The sequence below is a fragment of the Medicago sativa genome, chromosome 4 (assembly GCF_051527215.1).
Source record: "Medicago sativa cultivar Bolivia chromosome 4, Bolivia_mono, whole genome shotgun sequence".
Taxonomy (NCBI): domain Eukaryota; kingdom Viridiplantae; phylum Streptophyta; class Magnoliopsida; order Fabales; family Fabaceae; genus Medicago; species Medicago sativa.
This window is the reverse complement of record NC_140752.1, coordinates 61,485,789-61,506,247: the sequence shown is the minus strand read 5'-3', so window position 1 is coordinate 61,506,247 and position 20,459 is coordinate 61,485,789. Positions and strand designations below refer to the sequence as shown.

Sequence of the window (20,459 nt, the reverse complement as noted above, 5' to 3'; positions counted from 1 at the left end):
TTAGCTCATCACTAACATTTACTCATAAAATACAAAAAAGAAAAAAGGTAAAAATTTATACTTAGATTTTGCAAATTTTTTATACAAGCCAATTTTACTTTTGGGTAGCCTTTTCTTTTTGCAACCTTTGGCCACACAAGGACCACTTGCCTGCACATGCTTGTACTCTAAAGTTGAAGGAACACTAGAATTGTTGGCAATAAAAGAAGGTTCAAACAAGAAGTATTGGGAGGAGGGGTTTGAAATAAAGTGATACCTTCAACACTTTCTTTATCAATAGAACTTTCATCAGTTTTCATTTATCAAAAGAAAACAGTGAAACCTTTCATCAATTTTCACCCTAAAAAATGAAGTATATTTTGAGAAAATTGAAAAAAGAGTAAGTATAAGCATAAGTTATTGGTGAACACCATCTTAGTTGACTAATATTTTTAGCACAAACAGTTTTTTTGTTAATGTTGGCGCATTAATCTATGGTCTTCAAGAGAGGTAATCCTTTGATTGTGATTTTTTTTTTTTTTGTTAATGTTGTCATATTTCTTCGTTGTTATCTCTCTCTCTCTCTCTCTCTCTCTCTCTCTCTCTCTCTATATATATATATATATATATATATATATATATATATATATATATATATATGCTGAAATTTTTAAAAATGAGGAATATTTGTAAAACAGAGAGACAGGTAGTCGCAACAAGAAGTTAGCTAGAATAGAAAATATGATATTTAGCGGATTTTGAGGTATATTGCGAATATATGCGGTCATCCACACATATCAACTTTTTTAAAATGCAAGTGTATAAAAAAATATAGGTCATCTTAACTTGTGCCCTTAGGGCACAAGTTAAGGAGCTTAAAATGGAAATTCAAAATAACTTTTATAATTAAAAGACAACTTTTTAAACTTTTAATGCATTGAATGCACAATTTCCAAATTTTTTTTTTTCTACATTTAGCTTTTTAACTTATGCCCCAAGGGCATAAGTTAACATTTCCCAAAAAATATACTTAGTTTAATCCAAGAACCAACAATACACTATTAGAAAATTGATTACATTTGATCCTCTATTTCTTTCTTGGCTTGATTCACTGTGGAATTTGTAGCATACAACTATGCCAATACCAATACGTCCACTTTTATATCCATTAACTTATGGATGGTTGAAATATTTGTTTATATAATCAGCAAATATTCGTTAATTAACATGCCCCGTTCATCTTTCAAAAAAAATAAAAAACACACCGTTCATATGGAGGAATTTATAATCAGGTGCAATTTTTTTGTCATCTCTAAGCATACCACGATCAAGACCACGATGGAGTGTTGCTTCCCCATTATTTATATTAGGGGGCTAAAACTGCTATTAAGCCTAGCCTAAAATAAATAACCAAAAGTAAGCAAAACATAACTGGAAACAAGTTTCTAGAAGACTCTTAAAAAAGGAATTGTGGGAAATATAAGTCCGATGGACTAACGAAATGGAATGTCTTCCCTACGATGGACTATCGGTGTTGTGTATTGATTTTAAAATAGTGAATGAAGATGAACATAGCGATCGTTGGAATGCAGTAGCTGGTGCCTGGTGCATTAGGTTTCAAATGGTTCTTGTTGAAGAAGAAAAATGAGAGATTACACAAAGCAGAGACAAGTTTTACTCCAATAGGTGTTTCGGTGAATTTTCTACAACTTATTTAGGGTTGTGAAGAGGCGGAGCTGGTCTTATATTGTTATTCTGAACCTAATAGCCTTAAATATTTAAGATTTTTGATCCATAATCAAGTAAACTGTAAAAGGTTTCTTGAAAAGTTTGCTCTTTTGTTGTATGGTATGACCAGATGATTTGATCACCGCATAATCTATATGACATGTACAGGTTATTCTCTTTTATTTTATATAATTATATAATCCAAGTACTTCATCTTTTATCAAAAATGATTAAACTTTTGAATTGATCAGATAATATTTAACATAAGATGATTCAGATTTGTTAAGGGTGCCATTACTTTTGTTTGTCCACGAAAATCGTTCTTTGTATGACGAAAGCACACATTATTCTTAGCTTGATCTAGTATTTACCTTCAAATTTTTGTTCAGGAAACTCAGGAGTTGATCTCAGATGTCCTCGGGGTAGAAGTTTTATGGCCGAATGATACTCCTACAAGTTTTTTTTTTTTCTTTTTTTCTGGAAGTTAATGTGCCTTCATTCAACAACAGAGGTGGTTTGGTTAGTACTCAAGACATGTTAAATTGAACTTTGTAATTCAGGTTTGAGTACTTTCTTTTGACCACACACATGCTACAGGTACACTGTTATTCTTCCATAGAAGAGTAGGATGAACTTTCTGAAGTTCTTCAAATTCCTTTGAAGCATGGGACCGTCAATCGGGGCTATAGCTCCTGGCATGACAGTAGATGATTGGATTGGAAAGCCTTTTGCGGATTAAGCACCACAAGAGCAGAGCTCATTGTGATTGATAGAGTTTTTCAGCTGAGGGAAGCATAGCCTCGCCATTATGGATGAGAAAGTTGATCATTAATAGCTTTGTCTGAGGTTTGGCTTTAGTATTTACTCTTCATTCGATGTTGACCTGTTTATTTCAATGATTTTTGAAGAAGGATTTGTTTGTTTCAAATAGTCTAGCAGCGAAACTCAAATACACTAAATGCGGGGAAGAAAGGAATTTCAGTTTTGAATTCATGCCCTAGCACTCAAATGTCTCGGTAGCCTCTTACCATTTCAGCTGCACTTACTAAACTTTTAGTATAACTTCTTCAGAGTTTTCTCATTCTTTTTTTGTAAATAGTTTTTATTAATTCATAATACTTTTTTAGTTCAGTTATCTTTGCGGAGATTTTATATTCAAGAAGGAACAAAGTATTATTTGAATCGATGTTATGCGCAAGTTTCGACAACACAAACTATTTTCATTTGGTTATATACTTTTCAAGGTTGCTGAGGAACAAATATCAGAAAATAATTAGCTTAATTATAACTAGTTTAAAAGAATTGTTTTACAAGAGTAGTTTATTATGAATGATTGTCAATATTGTTCAATAATCTTGAGTTATTGTAAAATGTTCTGATATCAAAGCATACAATAGGATTGGCTGGTGGAAGATATGGGGAAAACAGTCTTGCAAACTTTTCTTTCGATAGGAAAAGATGGCGATGCTTGGTTGTGAAAACATGATGCTAAGTGGGTTTTTGGATCGGCCATGCTACTTGTTATTAAGATTATATAGAAAATTACACTTAATGGAGGGCAAGCAGGTAACAAGTTGCGCCGCTGCTCTATTTATCTTTCTCCCCATCAAAAGTGCTTATCTTTATGTGGAGATGTGTTAAAGATTAGAAGGCGGTTGGCTTCGCTTGATGATCATATGTAATTGTTTGTTTCGGGTTGGAATATTGTCCCTTTACTATCTTTAATTTGATTTGTCATTGCATGTAAAAAAAACATTAAAAAGATTTCAAAATCAAAATATAAAAGCAAATACAAACCATCTTAGCATTTTATTACTTTTATGTATAAGCTAGACAAACCCAACCCTAGGTTAGTAACATAAAGAAGTACATTAGAAAGATAACACATTAACATGTGCTTTATTATCACTTCATACAAGCTACCCCTTTCTTAGGAAGATGCTATAACTACTTTTGTATGACAGCCTTCATAAAAGCTATCAGTTTCTCATGATCAGGAAGATTTTCACCTATGACAGGTACATTCTTGAAATTTTCAAACCATGCATGCAAGTGAGGGAATTTCTCAGCTGCTAGGATCTTAAATTCAATGATATCTTCAATAGTTACAAGAAACTTGATAGTTGATCCAAGAGCTATGTCCAGAATGTTAACGGTGTCTCCTCCAAAAAGTTTCTTCTCGTAGTCAATGCATTGTTCTTCAACAACTCTAAGATGTTCCCAGATTTTCGCTATGGTATTCTTCCGCTCTTCATCGCCACCGCTACTAACGAGTGCACCAACTGCAGGAATCTATAAAAATTGACCCAATAAATTATTTATAATACTATTATTTATCATATTGAATAAATTTAGGCAAATCTATAAAAAAAAAAATAAAAAAATAATATTGTTGGATATGGTATCAACTATCAAGGCTAAGAAAATTGCAAATGAAGGCTATGAAAATTTGCCTAAATAATATGTTGATTAAATGATTAAATAATATGTTTGATTAAATGATTGAATAATATGAATAAAATTACTATTACTTTTTCATGGTATGCAAATGAAGGCTAAGAAAATTTGCACATGATTAAACTTACAATGTCATCAACATATTTTACCCAGAACCGAGCTTGGGCTCTCTCATAGGGATCAACAGGAAGCAAAGGGTACTGTGGCCATATCTCATCAATATATTCAACAATGATCATAGACTCACATAGAGGTTTTCCACCATGAACCAACACCGGAGTTTTCTTGTGCACTGGATTGTATTGAAGAAGTTGAGGACTCTTGTTGAAACGATCTTCCTCTATGTTCTCATATGGTATACCTTTTAGCTTAAGGGTCAATACTACCCTCAAAGTAAAAGGACTGTACCAAAATCCATGCAGCTTCACTTGATCTGCCATCTTAATTAATTTGTCTTATGCTAAGCCAGTTAACATGTGTGCCTTATATAGTGATAATTAATTCATTGATTTCATCCATAAATAAATAATTTAAGGAATGGGTCAATTGCCTTGTTCAACAAGTTCAAAATTTCGAAAATAAAATATTCAATGCTTATAAAGAACTAGTAATTTACTTAGTGGTAAAGTTATCAGGTAGGACCAATATACCGAAGAAGCTTCCTTTAGCTCTTCACCTTAGTTTGTTAATGGTGTCATATCCGTTCTAGCAGACGGCACTTGCCTTATTTTCTCCACCCACTACGTTGAATGATAATTTTTAAAGGATGATCATTTGACCCTCTAAGATTTTGTGAAGAATTGGTACCTTTACTGTAATACCCCCAATATTCTAAAGCATGATTTGCGGATTAAAATAATAATTACAATGATAATAATAAAATGGTTCAGTGATTTATTTATTTTTATGGAAGATATAATGTTCATTCATTGGAATCAATAGCTTGGAACTTTCTGAGGTAATATCTATAACTATTGGGATTTTTAAGACTGAAATTAGGTATGAAAGTAGTGCGTATTAGAACAAAGTAGTAGAACATATGATTTCCAAATTTTGGGGTTCCTTTATCCAGAACAAAACATTGTAAATTTGGTTGCTTTTGGAAAATTTGTACATCCATTATTTTGCATGGTCTTCAATATTATTCTAAAAATTTGAAATTGATAAGTTAATTCTCAAATTTTATGTAAATTGTTCATGTGGCTCTATTGTAAGCGCTATAGATATTCTACATAGTTGGAGTAACTAAGTTATTTTGTGGCTAATTGTATATAACTATTGTTATTACATGAGAAACTTGTTGATTATGAATTTGTTTTATCCCTCTTCGTTATTTTTTTAGCTTTCCACCTTGAACATGTATTTTATGAACTAGTTTTAATACTATGAGGAAAGTGTTCAACGTTGAGACGACTACCGTTCGCTGCAACGAAGAGAATGCAGCCTATGAGTTAAATGCTCATAGTATTTTAAAATTGGTATCCGTTCGCTGCAACGAAGAGAGAATGCAGCCTATGAGTAACACGCTCATAGTAATTATACACAATCTCCGTTTGCTGCAACGAAGAGATAATGCAGCCTATGAACTAAATTGTTGGTAGTATACCGTTTGCTACAACGAAGAGACAATGTAGCCTATGAGTTATGTGCTCATAGTTTAAATTGATAAATCTTCGTTCGCCACAACGAAGAGATAATGTGGTATATCTCCGTTCGCCACAACGAAGAGATAATGTGGCATATCTCCGTTCGCCACAACGAAGAGATAATGTGGTCTATGTGCACATAAAGATATAAGACATATGATACAAGAGATGATTCAACTATAAGAATAGAAATATTTGTTTCCTTGAGTATTACAAATGATGAGATAGTTATACATATGTGGTTGATAATTAATTTATTATTTTGGAAAGTTATGAAAATAGACGGGACACCCCCAAATTTCAGTAATTCTTTATTTTATAAAGGTGTAAGTATTATAGGTTATTAGGCTTGCCAGGCTGAATTTATCATGAGTTAGTGTTAGCCTGTGCGCCGGTCATGGCCCAAAGGTGGGTTGTGACATTTACTTGACAAATTGTAATGCTAGCAACCTACTCTCTAACGAGCATAGCAATACACTCATTCCTTTTAGTTGAAATTCATATCCGCTCCACCAAATATATACGGGACATAAATAATTTGTGGGACTCGTATGAATTTCAAATCAATAGAAGAGAGTGTATTAGGATGTCTGTGTTAGAGAATGAGTACATCGTATTATTCATAATTTAAATTTTTTAAGACAAAATTATGATATCTCAACTAGATTGTCATAGGGTAATCCAATAATAATTTGCAGCATCCCAAAAATTTAGTAATAAAGACATAAATAAATCAAAAACCATAGGGGATATTTAAAACTAAATTATGGCTGGCCAAACCTGTTGTCAAAAAAGTTCTCCCAAATAAAGGAGAGGGTAAATAATCCCACAAGAAAAAGCCTAGGCATTCACTCCAAATGAAGCAAGTTTATCATCAGAGTTATCTCATCCTATAAAAATATGAGAAACTCTAGAAATTATTTGTTTTTGGGTGATAAAATGGATGGATCGGATGAATTTGAATCAATTTCCTTTTTTAAGGAAAAAATACTTATAATATTTCATTTATAATTAAGTGTTCAATACATGTTATTAAAAGAAAAATGTGTTCAATACATGTTGATACATCAATAAAAGTATTGGATGATATAATGGATGAATTAAAACATGCTATTAATCCATTAACATCTACTAAAAATCTTCCTTCAAAAAAAAAAATTCTACTAAACATTTTTAAAAAAAAAGACTTATTTATATGTTTAGTCCCTACAAACATATATGCCACTGACACAGCTTATTCTCGCCTAAATTGAATAATCTACTAAATCTGTCACACAATCGACTTTCTCCCACCCACTAATCCTTCCAAAACAACGTGGTTGTCCCACTCCCCACCGTTCGTTTAATATTATCAGTCAACCATCTCTCCATTCCCACACCAACTCCCTCCCTTATCCTAATAATAATCTCCCACCAATCAGATTCCAGTCCTCCAGAAGTACAAATACGCCCCTCCTCTTCCCCATACCTGGCAATAAGAACCTTATACCACGGACTATCCCTTCCCTCTAACGTCCTCCACCACCATTTACCAAACAAAGCTAAATTAAATTTTTGTAACCTCCCAATGTTTATGTATTTTTCTAATTTATATCAATGGTAAAATGTGTAATATGTAATATATATTAAATATATAAATTAACAATGTTTCTTCTAAAGTAAATATAAATTAACTAAAACTATTTCAAATTACCAATAATAGGTTCAACGAACGAGAGTTTCAATCACACCTGAAATGAACAAAAATACCCACATAACAGATAAAAAAAATGGTTAAATATGTTTTTAGTCCCTATAAATATATCAACTTTTGGTTATAGACCTTCTAAAATTTTCCTTCAACTTTTAGTCCCTATAAAATTTTCAATCACTATTTTTTGTCCCTATTTTTAAGTAAATTTTTGTATTTTTTTTTTTAATGAACTTGTGCAGAAATGTGTAGAATATTGTAAAAATATCTCAAAAAAAAATTATAATTTTTAAAAAAATATGAATTTTTATATTTTTGGTGGTTAAGAATTCATATTTAATTTATGTTTTGTTAAAAAAAATCTTTTTTTTTAGAGAGATTCTTATAATATTATAAATTTTTCTGCATAATTTTATTCAAAAATATGAAGTCTACATATGAGTTTACTATAAAAGAGGGACCAAAAGTGAAGATGAAATTTTTTTTGGAGACTAAAATTTGAAGAAAAAAAAAATTAGAGGAACTAAAAATAAAGTTGACATTTATAGGGAACAAAAAGATATGTAGCCCTAAAAAAAACTAACCAAGACTCAAACTACAACTATAACACAATATATAACCAAAACCCCTTTTTCACAAAACCACATAACCTCCTACAAGTGATATAATAATATAGTTTCATCCATCTATTTAAATTAACAATGTTTTTTCTGAAGCAAAACATATATATTAACTAAAACTATTTCAAATCACAAGATGCGCCAATCATAGGTCCAATTCATGCATTTTTTATTCATTTGGATGTACATATAAAGGAACAAGTTTGTACTTGGTTTTTAGTGAATTCATAAACTAAACAAGGACTCCAATTCATACATAAATTCACAAGATACACACAAGGAAACCAATACAATAAAGTGGTTTAACAACAAAGAAAACATGCAACAAATCATCAAAGTAAACAACTCCTTTGGTCACTTACTTTTTATCATTACACAGTTATATTTGCACATATGGAACATTTTAAGATTGCAAATTGGGTAGTTAAACAATACTACACAGAATCTAAAAAAGTGGCCTTAGAATCAATTCACCCCTACTCCTATTCTCATATATCGAAATTTGATCATATTGTAGTAGTGATCTTGTGCAACATTATTGAGATTTCTTCTAATAACATAAGGTTCCAGGATAACTGATTTTGTCATAGGAAGCTTTCTCAATTTTGCATAGATTCATTTTTCTTTTAAAACCAGCTTACATATACAAACTGATTAGATTCATATGAGAAATAAGAAACAAAGAAAAATTAACAAGACAATATAATTGAAAAAACACTATATAAGACTGCAAAATGTAGATCAATTAATCCGTCCCAGTTGCATGATCTTTAACCTTTTGGTACATGATCTTCTTCACCATGAATATAATGCTACTATGATTGTAGCCACAGCAACAGGAACCAACATCGAACGTCTTTGTTTTACATTAACAGCACCAGAATCATCGTCTCCTGCAACTCCACCATCGTTATCAGAAGATTTCTTCTTAGACGACTTAGTCTTTTCCGGTGCTGGAGCCGGAGCAGGAGGCTTAGCAACAAAGAAATCCCGAGGAAGGAGCACTTTGTCCACTTGGTAAACTGCAAGCTGGTGGTCAGTGTAAACAGTGCCACCGACTGTGACATTAACAATACCTGTTGTCATGTTCACTTGGTTTCCTGAACTTGTTACATTCAGTCCCAACCTATAAGGGTCATCACCAGCCTGTGTTCTCACCGGGTTGCTCAAAGTATCAAAATTTGACATGGATACAAATGTAGGTAGCAAGTGGAATTGGATGAGCTTGTTCTTTTGTTCATCACTGAGCGAATTGAGGAAGCCAGGTTTGAGGCTTGAAAATGCATTGTCGTTTGGCGCAAACAAGGTTAAACCACCATTCGAGTTTAAGAGTTGAGAGTTGATTTGGGTGGACACTTGTGTGGTTTGGAGAAGACGGATTAGCGTGGTGAACCCTCCGGCCTTTTTGAGGATTCTGATAATGTCGGTTGGGGCTGTATCGGTTGAAGGGGCTGGAGCAGGTGATTTCTGGGCTAAAGTAGTGGTGGAAGAGAAAAAAACAAGTAGAAGAAGTGTGAGAGAGAAGAATGGATGTTTCATCATCACCATAGTTTGTAGAAAGGAGTTGAAAATGGAAGGGTGGTCCTTGAAGTAAGTGCTTTGGTACATGTAAGAGTGATGGAGGGAGGGAAATATATGGAATCATGAAAGGGTTTTTTTCCTTTGAAGTTTGGTGAAATGTTTCTTTAGAAACTTAAATTGTCAGCATGCATGAATATACATCAATGAGAGGTAGTGTGTCAAAGGCTACTTTAATATATTAGGAAGTTGGATTTTGCTTGGGGAAGCAGGAAAAACAGTGAGATATATGTGGTTGTGTGTGTGTGTGTGTGGAGGCATAAAAATAAAATCAAAAATTAGTATTATTGCGTAGCATTTACTTGTAAATTATAATTCTTTTTCGAAATAGCAAAACAATCAAGTAGTTGCTTCCAACTCAAGAAACAAGTCTCTTGAATTTTACTTTTAAAATACATTTTGATTTTGATCTAGTTTCATGATATTATTACGTTTGGGTGAGAAATCTGATGTTGGTTACTTGAATAAACTCTGTTGATGGTAGCCTTTGAACTACGATGCATTATTAGCTCAGTGTTTCTTGCCAGTGGGACTCTGATGATTGTTTGTTGCCATTAATGTTTGTTGTGGAAGAAGGATGGATTAACAGATGATTACTCCAAAGGTCATAAAATTTTCTTACTATCTAGTTTCTAAATCCATTTCATTAAGAATAGTAAACTAATGTAATTAACTTCAAAATGAACTATGGCTATTTTGAGCCAAACTTGAAAAAATGATTGTAATGATTTGTTATATAGTCTTAATATATCGTATGATCGGGTAAGATATTTGTGTCCTTTTGTGTACATAGCCATCGAGCCATAAAACCAAAGAATGTGAAAGTTTGAATCTAGCATAAAAGTAGCAGCAGATTAAATACGTTAGATTCCTAAAACAGTGTGACATGTAATAGTAACAATATCTTTGGTGATATCGACCATTCTTCTTGGGTAAAATCATTCACCAGAAACCAGAATTTTATTATTATAAACATGTTATGTAAGAACTGCTGAGAGGTCTACTTCAAGTAAATAGTTATTATGCATTTAGGAAATTTGGAGAGAGACAGCCATCACCATTGACACTTAACAATCTTGCAAGCTGGATCACAGTCTCTTTCATTTTCGGGTCTGGTTGAATATCAACGTTGATTGCTAGGCTTGATTTGAGTCAATACTTTGGATAAAAATATGCTAAGATGGTTCACAAGGACCAACTTTTAGTTTAGCAGTTCATTAGAACACGTTTATGGTGGTTGACAAAAGTGTTGATTCTCAAGTTCTGGAGGGAGTGGTTATGAACACTATTACAGTTGACAAAAACAGATTGTGTTTCAGATCTGCATCCTCTGTACTTTCAGACGGTACCAAGTGCTGTTGACAAACAACAAATAAAATTGGTTTGAAACTCAAAACCAACATCTGAAAGAAGACCACTGCACTAAGTCCTTTCTAATGTTGTACAAGGTACACCTACTGCTTTATAAGGTGATCCACTAAACCCGTACAAACATCAAAGATGCCGATTTGATGAGCGAATGAAAGCCATTATTTTATTCTTACTATTACTATTATCCTCAAAACAAAAGCCATTATTACTATTACCATCCAAAGCACTGAGCAAACAATTGTGACCTAGATATGAATAAATATCAGGGAAAAGGAATGTAGCATCTAAAAAACAACTAAAGTACTGAATTCATGTTTAAAATTAGTTGGAAAAAAAAAATTGTTATGTTTGAATGGGAGGACTTCGGATGAAGGGGGACAACAAAGCGGGAAAGTGACCAAAATCTTTGTTGGCAGAGGTAAATAAAAATAGTGAGCTGGAAGGAGTGAGTAACCAAGCAATAAAAGGGGGAACAATGCAAACAAGGGCAGGGGTGAAGTAACTTTTTTTGCGTTGGAGGGTGAGAACTTCTTACCCTCCTTCCATCTCAAAGCCTTAAAATCCATCCCCCTCAAACTAGAGGGAAAACAAACGAAAAGAGTTTTTTTCCAAATAAATAAGTGAGGAAATATCATTCCCTCTAATTTAACTTTAACATACAAAACAAGGGGAAATACTTCCAATCCATCTCATTATTAGCTTTCCCTTCCTTTTCCCTATATTACCCTTCTCCAACTAAAAGCATACAAACGTAGCTTAAGCATTGTTTCCACCCTGTCGTTGGTATTTAGCAACTCTATATATGTTTTCTATCTTCCCCTGGGAAATTTACCTTCAGCTATGCCACGAAATTTTCAGCATAAAAATAAAAATGAAAATAACCGTTACAAATGTCAAGCATCAAGTTCGCATAGCCACAGCAAGAAAAAAAAAATCTAGCCATATGAGATGGAAGCTTTAAAGAAGAGTGCAACGGTAAATACACTATGGAAATGTAAAACAGTGCATTACTATAACCATCATACACGTTTCCATTTCAGAATGTGACAGATTTAACAAAAGAATAGGCTAAGGTTCACCACTATTTTGTTTTACATTTCCTAACCTCCTTTATTCCCTCTTGAGTTTGTCTCTCTTAATGCATCCTCGGCTTTCACTTTCTCAGGAACAAAATCTGGACAAGCAAAAACAATGCAGAAACCCTTTTAATTAGTGGTAAATAAATACATGTAAAGGTGAACTACAAATATTTCAATAGTCACTAGATTAAGTTTCAACAGGGATAAGAAATTACCAGACAGAAAGTCATATCTTTTTTGCTTACTAACAACACGTGCTGAAACACAAAGCAGTTGTTTTATCAGTAATTAGGAAAAGGTCTCAATGCACAAACAGCACATAAATAAACATGCACAAGGATCAATTCCAATTCCAATGGACATACAAAGTAACAGTAGTTTTACAACCTACTTATAGCATAGGTCAAATATTAAGTCTTGTGTTGGTTCATATCTTCAATTTTAACATTGCCAAGTGCAGACCATAAAGAAAACAAAAAAGGTTTTCGAAATTTTGTTGAACTCACCCTCCTCGCTTTTGCTCTTATTGATAAAGATCGAAGTAAAAAAAAACTAACAGAACAAAAGACTTGCAGTGAATGATAACTTCCAGTGCCTAATTAATGGGTTAGATTAATGATTTTTCTTTTGACAACTACCAGTTTTTTATTCATGATAATGATAGAGATTTCCTTCAATATGGCACAGGAAAAGAGAAGGCAATGTTTCAAATAGCTTGCAATGACAGCAATTTTACAAAAGAGCAACAGAAAATATTAAAAAAATAAAAATAAAAAAATAGAAAATAAAAAAACTTCAGCATATTCCCTTTTCTAGTGTACAGCACTGAAGAAGTTTTAAAGATTTTACCATATCTCTGAACCATTCAACCCTAACTTAATAATTGGTTAATTTTAATTCATGTGAATCAGAATATAGGTTTCTAGAATAAAGTAGTGGTGATATTTATAAGTGGATGGGTTGATAACTATTCAGAAGTGAATATAGGAAACGGTTCAAGAAGGGAGGTATATGGTATAACTGAAAATTCCTCACACTTCACATCACATGGAGAGATAATCAATCAATATGCAAAATCCTATATGATATGAACTGAATCGATACTAGCATCACACAACATGTTTTCATCCTTGTGTCTTATCATCCATGCCTTCTAAGTCCCCATGAACTGATAGGCTTAATATGATTGGTTGAATAGATTTTGTAACATTCTTATGCAGGGAAAAAACTTCATACTGAATTCATTCAATATTTACTATTAACTAGATTTGATTTGGGACAGCTGCTAGATTGTAAGTCTCACTGTACCAGAACAAAACCAGTATGATATTCCCTACCCTAAAGGCAAAAGCTCTTTCAAAGACTCAACCTACCTATCCGTTATTCTCCCCGAAAAGTAACCACAAATAACTAAGACTTCTACTCAATCAATTCAAGTACAAAAGATCACTGCTAACTTGCTAAGTTATGATCACATTGTTATTCATGACAAATATTTTTGCACGAAAACACAACAAAACTGGTAAACGACCAATCACAAGGTAGCAAATGGTCAAAAACAATAAACAGACGGATAACTGTACTTAGATAATTTAACTTTATTTTATCCTTTGCTATAGAACTAGCTTATGTGAGATTATACATAAGTGCTTATCATGATAAGCTGCAAATAAGTTGTTTATCCAAACTAGCCCAAACATTTGACATTAACACATAGACACCGATAAGCTACTAGAAGTGGTTTAACACATAGACACCGAATAATAATTTAAACGCAACCACATCGGTGTTGGACACTGACACATACCAAACACTAAACACAAGCCGCAAGTACAAATGTAACAGCTTATAGCAAAAAAGTAGAGAGCAAAAGAGACATTACATAGATGATTGTAGCTCAAAGACTTCTTCCGATCCTGAGCACAACAACCATAAGCATCCTCCGCTAATTGTTCGAGAAACTTCTCCTACAAAACACAAACACCAAATCAAAAACACATAACAATAACCAATAAAAACCATAACAATAAAAAAAAAAAAAAAAAAAAAAAACATAAACATTCATAAATTTACCGCAGCATTGTTAATAGCCAAGATTGCTTCCTGAGAAACACGCAAATCGCTAATTTCACCCTTCAACATCGTCCTAATTCGATTCATAGGAAACACATGCGTTTTCGCATCTTCTTCTTCGTCATCGTCCTTTGCATGTTTCTTTCTTCTTCCACTTTCTTCCTGTTCTTTGGAATTGGAATTTCCGTTGGTGAAATTGAGTTTCTTCTTATTCTTGTTGTTGTTCTTGTTCTCTTCGTTCTTTATCTTCTCTTTGGATTTTTCAATGCTTTTGTTGTCTTTCTTGATTTTGCTTGTAGGTGTTGAGGTTTGTGGCTTTTTGGATTTCTTCTTGTTGTTTTCTGCTATGGAGTTGTTTGAGGAAGCCATTGTGAATGTACTTTGATAAGTGATTATTCAGTACAAGCACTTTTTTCCCTTTCAGCTTACACTGACTTTACTACTCTCACTTTGTTTCTGACACAATGAAGGGTTTACTTTCTGTACGAACCGGGTTTTGAAGATGAAACGTACGGGTAATTCAGTTTGAAATAATATGGCCCGATTCGGCCCGAATAATCTAATGTAGGACTCTTGGTTTCAAACTTGCTTCATTTGGGAATGCTATTAGCACCCTAATCTTATACACTTATCAAAAAATAATTATTGGCCATATCTACATGCAACAAATGTAGGACTCTTGGTTTCAAACTCGCTTAGTGTTGCTTTGATTACTAACAATGAATTGGTTCAAGTGATAAGGGATTTGAACTTTGTAAGTAGATGGTTAGAAGTTCGATTAATGTCTTCTACGTATGGAAAAATCTTGTTTGGAGGAGAGAGAACACACCTTGTGTGTGCCCCACATGTTTTTCGACAGAGATTAGTCGTGCCTTAAACGGAGAGAATCCAAACCCCTTACTGGGATGTGTCGGTTTTAGTTTGTCACGTCTGCAAGCTTTCGAATTTGAATTGGCATGTTCAATTTAATCAAACATGACATGAGGCTAACATATTTGTTGTTTGCGACTCTTAACCTTGTTTAATGTGATATTGAGCTTAACTTGGTTTAATAGGTTTTCTTTGATGATATCTCTAACATTTATTGTTCTGGAGTGGATTTTTAGACGAGGTCAATCTCAATATCACGTCAATCAATCCACGCTTGTTAACCTATATAAGATTTCCCATCCTAATAAATTTTATTCTCTATTTTTTAGATTCTTTATTTTATTGTCTTATATCGTATCAAAAATAAATAAATAAAACTTGAACTCTTTTTTTTTTACCAAATCATTAAACTTATCCCGTCTCGAAACATCGCGCATAAAAATAAATACATCACACATAAAATGAAAAATGGACCACATCTAAAACTAAAATCGGGTCAAGTTACAATTGTTCAAATGGATTCTGTAACAATAAGATTGGCTAACCCATATTTGGTGACTCTAGGAGCAACCATTCATGGCCATTATGGAAAAATCCTTTATCAAGGAAATATTTTAGTTACGTTCATATATTAAAAATCGAGATTCGGTGATATGACACAAGGTCTTCCAAAAGTGGAACAGGTATTAGAAATACGTTCGATTGATTCAATATCGATGAATCTCGAAAAAAGAATTGATGCTTGGAATGAGTGTATAACAAGAATTCTCGGCATTCCTTGGGGATTCTTGATTGGTGTTGAGCTAACTATAGCGCAAAGTCATATTTCTTTGGTTAATAAAATCCAAAAGGTTTATTGATCCCAAGGAGTACACATCCATAATAGACATATCAAAATTATTGTGCGTCAAATAACATCCAAAGTCTTGGTTTCAGAAGATGGAATGTCTAACGTATTTTTACCTAGTGAATTAATTGGATTATTGCGAGTAGAATGAACTGTGTGTGTGCCTTGGAAGAAGCAATTTGTTACCGAGCTTTATTATCGAGAATAACAAAAACGTCTATGAATACTCAAAGTTTCATATCTGAAGCGAGTTTTCAAAAAACTACTAGAGTTTTAGCAAAAGCCGCTCTTCTAGCATAAAGGAAATATTATAGATAAGGCATAAAAATAAAAATAAATACAAAACCCTAAATCTAGCATAAAGGAAATATTTATTTATAGATAAGGTGTACAATCTTCAACTTAATTAGTTATCCCAAAGCGAGGTACAAATTTCACTCCTTGGCATCTTGCTGAGAGTGTCCATCGTTCCCACACAAGTAACACACAATTTGAAACATAGACATACATAGATAGGATGAGTAAATCATAAATCAAGTACACAATAAGTATGTATGAATAGATGAACACACAATTACAAACAGACACGACATTACGTAACTCAACATAATACATCTCATTGTGTTTTCTGTTCCCATATACACATCCTCAAACAAAAAGTTCATATAGACAACTAGTACAAGCTTTCCTTTAAAAGAAACCAGTGCAAGTTTTCACGCAAGTACATGTATGTCAATCATCATTCCCTCTCTAGGCTAGGCCTCTCATAAGTACATGTATGTCAATCGAACACCGTCCTCACTTCTCTTGAGTCTCAGATTAAGTCACTCATCACATTGATGCTCACCACAACAAACACGTCGTATTTAATTAGTTATTACAAGCATACTCGAAACTTGTCCCTTATGTTGGAGTATTTCTTAGATATTCCAAAATTAGTTAATTAATAGCAAACCATTTATAAGATAATTTTGGTTCATTATTGTTTGATTAATATATATAGTGCCCTCACTTTTCAAAATTTCTGGATCCGTCACTGATTGCAAGTATATGCGATATGTTCTTCTTTTTATTTTTCATATTTAAAATGGCCATCCGTTCTATAACTAACTAGCGGAAAGACAGACACTTCTTTTTATTGCGATAAAAAGTGTAAACTATGAGCAGTATTTTATATAAAATTTTGGTTATGATTAAAATTATAAGTATATATTTGTGAATTTCAAATTGTAAAAAACCTGCTTAGAAGAATTAATCCATAATGAACCCACAAAAATAAAAAAATTAATCCATAATGTATAGTTAGTTACATAACCGTTTAAGACTTTGTTGAGTTAGTTACTAATAACTTGCATCACAAGTCAAGTGTATATAACTAGTTGTAATGTTTTTTTTTTCATCAATCAATGAAAAACTAGATTACCACAAACTCCTCTCTTCTCTCTAACCTCTTAATCCTTCTTTCATTCATTCTATTCCGAGTTAGCATTATTTTTATCAACAAAAAGTTTGTTGAACTAGCATTAATTACAAGTATATACATCCTTCTCTTAGTAATTTCCATAGAAAAACACAGGATTGAAAAACCTTTGATTAGCTAAAAGATAGGGGATTAAAACATGTTTTTCCTATCTTGTTTGATTTAAAAGTTGGCCATGAAATTGAACAAAATGTTAAGAGTCCCACATCGGTTAAGAGATGATCTGACAATGTGTTTATAAGTGGGGGCATTAATCCTCACCTCACAAGCCGGTTTTGTGAGGTTGTGTTAGGCCCAACCACGATTTCTAAGATGGTATCAGAGCCTCTTTAAGATCCATTGGGCCACCTGCTATCAGGTTTCCGCTATCGGGTCACCCACCATTTATGTCCACCTAACCAAGCCCAATAGTGCTGGTCGTGAGGGGGTGTGTTAAGAGTCCCACATTGTCTCTTAACCACGAACCAAGCCCAATAGTGCTGGTCGTGAGGGGGTGTGTTAAGAGACAATGTCCCGATAGCGGAAACCTGTCCATTGGGCCACCTGCTATCAGGTTTCCGCTATCGGGCCACCCTGTTGGAGTAAGCCCTAATATCCAATCAAAATTGATTGGGTTTGGCTTTGTATCATGATATTGATATAAATATATATTGTGAATATATATAATAATAAGGCATTTCTTTATTGATTTTGTTATGTTCAAAATAATAAAGTCCCTAGAATAGATAGTTCATGTAATGGAATATTAAGTGTGACTTAATAATGAGATTACATTACGTAAAGAACGCTATTCTTAAACATATCCATAGTCAAGCTTTAATATGAATTGGGATAATAATAAAGCATAGAGACTATTATGTATGTAGACTGATGACCACATCTCATGGGTCATTGATATTGAGATATTAAGTCTATACATAGGTATAAATATTAGGAGTAATATTTATACTGGATTGAACCACACCGTGAGAATACTACATAGTATGTTATGAAAATGTCATAAGATATTCTCACAATGATAATAATGTATATCGCTCTTAGACCTGAAACCACTATGATCCCTAGATGTGGACTCAAGTGCTTTGTTGCCATTCTAACGTTGTCTGTAAAAGGATAACCATAACGTTGGTTGATGGGTACTTGATGAATCATGCTGAGGGACATGAGTGTCCTAGATGGGATTTGTCCCTCCTTCATAACAGGAGATATATCTTAGGCCTCTTGATGAAATATGACTGTAAAACTACATGGCCATGCCGAACTAAGTCAATATAAGATATTGGACTTATTCATTATTCAGTATATTTCGGAATCAAGAAATATAAATATTGATCTACACAAGGGTGACAATATCTATGCCTTGGGATCAATAAAGATATCGAGACAAAGGAGTAAGTGTACACATGAGTATTATCATGGAAAGGTTTCGTCAGATCACTTGACATTCTTGTCACTTGGGTAGCAATGATGTGTTGCTAGATACCGCTCATTGTTTATAATATTAAATATTAGATTTAATATTATTGCCAACGTGACTAGAACCTATAGGGTCACACACAAAGAACAGTCAAAAGAGAAATATATAAGTATGACTTATATAAGGGGTGCGTTTAGTAAATAACGCTAATTAGTTAGCAAAATTACTAAACTCGTTGTTGGGCTTACTGAAGCCCAATAGTGACTTATGACTTGCAGAGCACACTAGGAGTTCTATAAATAGAACTCTGGTGCTGAAGTTTTTGGTTACACGTTTTGAAGCAACCCCTTTCTTCTCTGCACTTCCAATTCATTGGCTAGCACCGAGTTTTGGAGGAGCACTGTTCGTGTGGACTTGCTAGAGGCTTTGCTGCTTGCTGCTTGCTTGGCTGTGATCGAGATTCCAGTTTCCAGTTCTATCTTTCAGATTCCACAGTTCAAGGTAACAATCGAAAATTTTCCGCTGCTTCTACTCCATTCTTCTATTCGATTTTCCTTCACACCCACCATTTATGTCCACGAACCAAGCCCAATAGTGCTGGTCGTGAAGGGGTGTGTTAAGAGTCTCACATTGTATAGGAGATGATCTGACAATCTGACAATGTGTGTTGGGCCACCTGCTATCAGGTTTCCGCTATCGGGCCACCCACCATTTATGTCCACGAACCAAGCCCAATAGTGTTGGTCGTGAGGGGGTGTGTTAAGAGTCTGTCGTGAGGGGATGTGTTAAGAGTATGTCGTGAGGGGGTGTGTTAAGAGTCCCACATTGGATAGGAGATGATCTGACAATGTGTTTATAAGTGGGGACAATCCTCACCTGGTAGGAATTGTTTTCTCCTCACCTGTTAAGAGTCCCACGTTTAATATCTTTCCATCTTAATTAATATTCTCTTTTTCGGTTTTTCCTTTATTTACAAAGAAATAATGTATCACGGGATACCTGTTAGAAATTGTTTTCTCCCACCAAATATTAATATAGGACAGAAGACAAATTGATTTGTTTTCTTGGTGCTCACAAAATGCGGCTAGCTTGGATTACATAATGGAGCAATTTTATATGGTGGGATCACAAGGTAGCTAACAATGAATATATATCTGAATTTTTATGTTTCTTTATCTTGTACTTTAGGTTGAATATAATCTATGGCGGTGAATGTGACACTGAGAGCAATTAGGAATGGTTTACTAAGTACCTATATTCAGAATGGAATGTCCACTATCACTATGCATTTATATCAGTCAGTATCATGATTCCCCACTTCAATTTGTTTGAGATAAACTCAGTATATATATATTTTTGCGCATGATGTGTCTCACTAGTGGAATTTGGTACACAAATCTACTCCATATCTATAAATAATATCAATTTTTTTTTTTTAAGAAATATCAAATTTCCGTGTAGTTTTGTTTTTCTTTTTTATTTTTTAAAGTTAAATATGTTTTTTGTCCCCATAAATATACCAACTTTTAGTTTTAGTCCCTCTAAAATTTAGTGTCTTTAATTTCAATGGCTTTAGCAGTAAAAAAAAAAAATGATAGAAAAAAATCAAGCCAAGAAAGAAACG

General features: G+C 33.4%; 2 protein-coding genes, 1 long non-coding RNA gene and 1 pseudogene across 4 annotated transcripts; 1 reads left to right on the top strand and 3 right to left on the bottom strand.

The window, feature by feature from the left end:
* Nucleotides 1-261: 261 nt before the first annotated feature.
* On the top strand, nucleotides 262-3,887 carry LOC146930432 (uncharacterized). Its single transcript, XR_015006377.1, has 3 exons — nucleotides 262-489; nucleotides 2,097-2,226; nucleotides 2,305-3,887. It is a non-coding gene; the product is annotated as an uncharacterized LOC146930432 (long non-coding RNA).
* Nucleotides 3,488-4,623, bottom strand: LOC146930431 (glutathione S-transferase U8-like). The gene is made up of 2 exons (XM_085701981.1): nucleotides 4,293-4,623; nucleotides 3,488-3,999 (listed from the first exon to the last, which is right to left on the bottom strand). The coding sequence occupies exons 1-2, from the start codon at nucleotides 4,602-4,604 to the stop codon at nucleotides 3,655-3,657; spliced, it is 657 nt and encodes a 218-aa protein (XP_085558107.1). The 5' UTR covers nucleotides 4,605-4,623; the 3' UTR covers nucleotides 3,488-3,654.
* Nucleotides 4,624-8,699: 4,076 nt separating this feature from the next.
* Nucleotides 8,700-9,724, bottom strand: LOC146930430 (fasciclin-like arabinogalactan protein 11 pseudogene; annotated as a pseudogene). Its single transcript, XR_015006375.1, has one exon. The product of XR_015006375.1 is annotated as a fasciclin-like arabinogalactan protein 11 pseudogene (transcript).
* A 2,301-nt stretch (nucleotides 9,725-12,025) lies between these two features.
* NF-YC10 (nuclear factor Y, subunit C10) lies at nucleotides 12,026-14,703 on the bottom strand. Its single transcript, XM_085701978.1, has 4 exons — nucleotides 14,222-14,703; nucleotides 14,031-14,115; nucleotides 12,364-12,405; nucleotides 12,026-12,243 (listed from the first exon to the last, which is right to left on the bottom strand). The coding sequence occupies exons 1-4, from the start codon at nucleotides 14,588-14,590 to the stop codon at nucleotides 12,170-12,172; spliced, it is 570 nt and encodes a 189-aa protein (XP_085558104.1). The 5' UTR covers nucleotides 14,591-14,703; the 3' UTR covers nucleotides 12,026-12,169.
* Nucleotides 14,704-20,459: the final 5,756 nt, after the last annotated feature.

Excerpts from the sequence above, each read along its gene's own strand:
- LOC146930431 (XM_085701981.1), bottom strand. The coding sequence starts at position 4,604 with ATGGCAGATCAAGTGAAGCTGCATGGATTTTGGTACAGTCCTTTTACT. Across the intron at positions 4,000-4,292 it reads TAAAATATGTTGATGACATT|ATTCCTGCAGTTGGTGCACT; the intron begins GTAAGTTTAATC and ends CAATTTTTATAG.
- NF-YC10 (XM_085701978.1), bottom strand. The coding sequence starts at position 14,590 with ATGGCTTCCTCAAACAACTCCATAGCAGAAAACAACAAGAAGAAATCC. Across the intron at positions 14,116-14,221 it reads TGGCTATTAACAATGCTGCG|GAGAAGTTTCTCGAACAATT; the intron begins GTAAATTTATGA and ends TGTGTTTTGTAG. Across the intron at positions 12,244-12,363 it reads AAGATATGACTTTCTGTCTG|ATTTTGTTCCTGAGAAAGTG; the intron begins GTAATTTCTTAT and ends TTGCTTGTCCAG.